Raw genomic sequence first — 4,917 nt, forward strand, 5'->3', positions numbered from 1 at the left:
ATGGCCACCCCGCCATGCCCATCGGGCCCACGCGCCTCTCTGGCTGCGGGCCTCCTCCTGCTCCTGCTGCTCCGGACCCCCGCCCGGGTCGCGACGATGGCCCTGGGCCGCGCCGCGCACAAGGGGAACACCCTGCCGGGTCCCGGGGGTAAGGGCTGCCGGTCGGTGGGGGGCCACGGGGCGGTGGCCAGCACCTGCTCCCCATGCTCGACTGGCCCCGGCCTGAGTCCTACCTGCTCTCTCCTCTCCCTGCAGACTGCGGCCAGCGAGGCATGGAGGGGAGGATCATGGGCGGCACGGACGCTCCAGAGGGCAAGTGGCCTTGGCAGGCCAGTCTGCGCTCCGGGGGCTACCACATCTGTGGCGGGTCCATCATCAATCCGTACTGGATCCTGACAGCTGCCCACTGCCTTGACAAGTGAGTGGGCTGTATAGGCGCCCACGCCTACCAGTTCTGGGGTGGTGCGTGCACTCCGCACCCCACCAGGCTCAGGCAGTCGGAACTTTGGGGTCGCAGAGTGGGGGAGGGGGCTCCACACACAACCCGCAGAAGCCACCGATGGGCAGTGAGTGAGAGTGGATGCCGCAGGGCGGCAGAGCGGTTGAAGTCCCTGCACCCCAGACACGCTCCCGACTCAGAAGTTTTTCCAGAAGTGTCTGCCTCAGAAGCAGGCGGGGGTGGGGGAGCCGGGGACACTGGTGGTGGGGAATGTGCACTGCTGAAGGGTCGGGTGTAGGGACATTTTACCGACTGAAACCCAACCATGAGCATCTCTGTAACTGAAAAAAATAATAATAACTGAGCTTAAAAAAGTAGAAATTCGGGAGTGGGGGGTTGCTCCAGCAGCACCAGCTCCCCCTGCACTTTCTTCTGGGGTTCCTCTCCCCCCGACAGACCTGATACCCGGGTGGCCATCTCCAGGCCTCTCTGGGCACTATGAGGCACAGCACGGAACCCACAGGGCCTCTGCTCTCTGGGCCTGCAGGAACAGGAACGCCAAGGCCTATAACGTGTCTGTGGGCGTTGTGAACATTCACAATCCCGGGAAATACACCCAGAGGTTTGGGGTGCACAAGATCATCATACACCCGACCTACCAGAAGCATCACCCCGTGGGAGGCGACATTGCCCTGATGCAGTTGAAAACCAGCATCGTGTACTCTGAGGCTGTGCTTCCGGTCTGCCTGGCAAGCTCCAAGATGGTGATCAGCGGCGTCAACTGCTGGGCCACTGGATGGGGATTTACAAGCGGCAATGGTAAGACAAGCAATTGCAGGGCCAGTTCCTTTCTGGAGACTTGTAAACAGACCGGGTTCAATGATATGACAGAAAACAAAGTGGCCCAGCAGATGTCTGTGGAGCTGGTGAGATCGGACAGTGGGACCAACCAGTGGGATTCAGTGGGATCGAACCAACCCGAGTTCAATCCCTGGCATGCACAGGAGCTCCAGACTCACACCAGGAGTATCCCTGGGTACAAAGCCAGGAGTAGGTCCAGAGCACCACTGCGTGTGGCCCAAAAACCAAAGAAAGTGCCAAGTACAGGCTGCGCGGATCTGGGGATTGGGGATCCTAGCGATAAATCTCTTTCTGCCACGGCATTTTTTTAATCCTTAGCTGGCTTTTTTTTTTCTTTTTTGGTCACACCTGGAGATGCACAGGGGTTACTCCTGGCAGTGCTCGGGGAACCATATAGGATGCTGGGAATCAAACCCGGGTCGGCCCCATGCAAGGCAAACGCCCTACCCGCTGTGCTATCACTCCAGTCCCAATCCTCAGCTGGCTTTATCTTTATACAGAAAATAGCTATCTTGAGTGTGGTGTTAATATTTAGCATACTAATAACAAATTTCAGAGGAATTTTCCTTACAATTTAAAATTTGACTTGGAAATAATCTCTTTGCAACTGATGCTCAGGGTAGCATATGCAGTGCCAGGGATCAAACAGGGTTTGACTGCATGCAAGGCAAATAAATACCTAAAATTCTGTACTATCTTTGGCCCAAAATAATCTTTTTTTTAAGTCTTATTTTAAAAACTTGATTCTAGGGGTTGGAGCGATAGCACAGCAGGTAGAATGTTTGCCTTGCATGCAACCGACCCGGATTCGATTTCCAGCATTCCATATGGTCCCTCTGAGCACCACCAGGAGTAATCCCTGTGCATCGCTGGGTGTGACCCAAAAAGAAAAAAAAAACACCTTGATTCTAGTTTTCTCCCTAAAGACCTTGTATTTTCTTTCTAGGTTTATACCTGGATACTCTAGGTTTAGCTCTTTCAGGGAATGAGACAAATACTGTTATTGTTTCTGGCATATTGAATACACCCCGGGAGCTTGCCAGGCTCTGCTGTGTGGGCAGGATACTCTCAGGAGATTGCCAGGTTCTCTGAGAAGGAGAACTAGACTATAACAGAGGCTGCTAAAATCTAGGATGAATGCAGGTGTTACTGGTGCCTGCTCGAGCAAATCGATGAATAACGGATGACAGTGATACTTTAGGTTTATACCTGGTAGAGCTGGGGGAAGGTGTAACAATGCTAGGGATGAAATCTAGGGCTGCCATCACTTGAGTCACATCTCCCAGTCTTACGAGATTCCTTTTTGTTTTGCTCTGTTTGGGGGCAACACCTGAAGGTACAAGGGCTGACTCCTGGCTTTACACACAAACACTGCTGTTCACCTTTTGTCGTACTCATCAGCTTCAAAGCACCCAAATTCCCCAAGAACTGTGGGCTAATACACCTTCCCCCAAATAATCCCTTTGGCAGGTGTTCTGCTGGGTCTTCAACCCATGAGCACTACTCTCCAGCCCACGTCTAGCCAGACCACAGGGTCCCTGGCATGCAGGATCTCCAGTACCACAGGTTGGACCCATCACTGGGGGTCACAGGCTTATTTCCTGCAGATGTTCTGTTGACCACTCTCACTCAGGGACTCAGTGTTTACTAACAGGCCTAAAGAGATCCTGCCCTTAACCTCTCTCTGAGAAAATGCCACGTGATACCTGTGGCACACTTCACTAGCCCTAGCCTGAGTCCCAGGATGGACAAATTTAAGGTATCAGATGTGGGGAGACCCTAGACCCTGGGTTACAGAAATGAGAATGCCAAGGACAGGGGCGGGGAGGCAGAAGGTGGGGATGCATGGCACTGACCAGGAGTAGAGGCGTGATGACTCTATGTAGCAGAACCGTAAGAGCCAACGCTAAGTGTGTGTCCCAGACTTGAATGACTAAATCAAGAGAGACAGAGTGGAGGGTAGGCGGGAACCTTGAGAAAATGGTGGTGGGATGCCGACAGGTTGTGTGCTCAGAGGTGGGTCACTGTGTACCTTACACTTCATTATTAGCAGCACTGTAAATCACAGTGCCTAAATTGAAACTGTAAGAGTTACAGTAATTTCCGAGAGGTGAGCCTTCAGGGAGAGCGCACTGGAGACAGTCGTGAGATGACTGGTGACCGGGCCTGCACTCCACTCCCACAGAAGACACCTCGCCGAAGCTGCAGGAGGTCCAGCTGCCTCTGATCCCAACACAGACGTGCCAGCAGATCTTCGGCCACTCCTCATATATTACACCAGACATGCTGTGTGCTGGGGACCTCCAGAATTTCAAGACCGTGTGTGAGGTGCGCCCCACTGCAGGAGCAAGAGGCCAAGCCGAGGCCTCTCCGATGTCCTGTCTTCCCCTGGGTGGGTAGGTGGTCTCAGCTGGCCTAACCCCTGCAAGGCCCAAGAGCCATCTACTGGGTGGAAACATAAGGGCGGCTCATGAGCATATGGGACACAGTCTTAGTCCAACGTGGATTTCAGAACCAGCTGTAGCAACCCAGGGCTCTGTATCTGCCTCTCCCCTCTGCCTGCAGGACAGCACTGCAACACTGCCTCCAGCTACATGGACTGGCACTCGTGGGCCCTGGCTGATCACTGGCAGGGTTGTCAGGCCTCAACTACTGGCTCACAGGAGAATGCTCTTTTCCAGGGCGACTCTGGGGGTCCGTTTGTCTGCAAAATCGACAACAGCTGGGTACAGATTGGAGTCGTGAGCTGGGGCCGAACTTGTGCAAACCCTACGTACCCTGCAGTTTTCGCCCGCGTCACCCATTTCTCAGACTGGATCAAGGATAAAGTAGAAAAGACACCGCTACCTTTTCAGTCTGTCCCTGCTCTCTCCCCCACTCTGGTGACCACTTGCAGAGCCCTTGTGACCACACTGGCTATCGTGTCTTTCTGCTTTGGCTGAGATTCTCCCCAGCGCCCTCAGGGCTGCCACCTCTGTCCCTGCACAGCTCCTCAACTCCCTGAGCCCCTGATCATGATGAGAGCTGCTGGTCTGGCCCAGGTGCAGGGTTCAGAAAACAGCTGGCCATGGCCATGGCCAGGAAGACAGAAGCTAGTCTTCACAGAAGACTAAAGGTGCTGGTGAGAACAAGACATCTTGGCTGAGTGCTGCAGGCATGTGAAATGTGGTGAGGTATTAAACATGTACAAATCCAGCAACCAGTAGTTCTGAATTCATCTTTCCACCCAGAAAGAACACAGACAGCAAGGGCAACCCACCTGCAGGAGAAGTGCAAACCAAACAGCACCACTATACATAAGGCCATACACAGTGGGGGAGATCAGAGCCAAGGCCAGTGGAAGGCCATTGTCTTAAAATCAGACCTGTCGATGGGCCACTCCTTCCCACCTCCCTCCGATCCCCATGGGACCATGGAGGCCAGGATGCTATTTAAATTCCTTAATGGCCATGATCCAGAGACACACAAAAGAATCTCCAAACCGAGCGTCTCCCTCAGAGATTTCTCCAGACCCTATAGCTTGGTAGCACTGTCGTCCCGTTAATCACTGATTTTCTTGAGCGGGTGCCAGTAGCATCTCCATCTGTCCCAGCCCTGAGATTTTAGCATCAGAGACT

General features: G+C 53.6%; 1 protein-coding gene across 1 annotated transcript; it reads left to right on the plus strand.

Moving 5' to 3' along the window:
• PRSS38 (serine protease 38) lies at positions 1-4,312 on the plus strand. Its single transcript, XM_056112317.1, has 6 exons — positions 1-148; positions 256-418; positions 987-1,258; positions 3,486-3,628; positions 3,982-4,182; positions 4,289-4,312. The coding sequence occupies exons 1-6, from the start codon at positions 1-3 to the stop codon at positions 4,310-4,312; spliced, it is 951 nt and encodes a 316-aa protein (XP_055968292.1).
• Positions 4,313-4,917: the final 605 nt, after the last annotated feature.

The sequence above is a fragment of the Sorex fumeus genome, unplaced genomic scaffold (genome assembly GCF_029834395.1).
Source record: "Sorex fumeus unplaced genomic scaffold, SorFum_2.1 ptg000017l, whole genome shotgun sequence".
NCBI lineage: Eukaryota > Metazoa > Chordata > Mammalia > Eulipotyphla > Soricidae > Sorex > Sorex fumeus.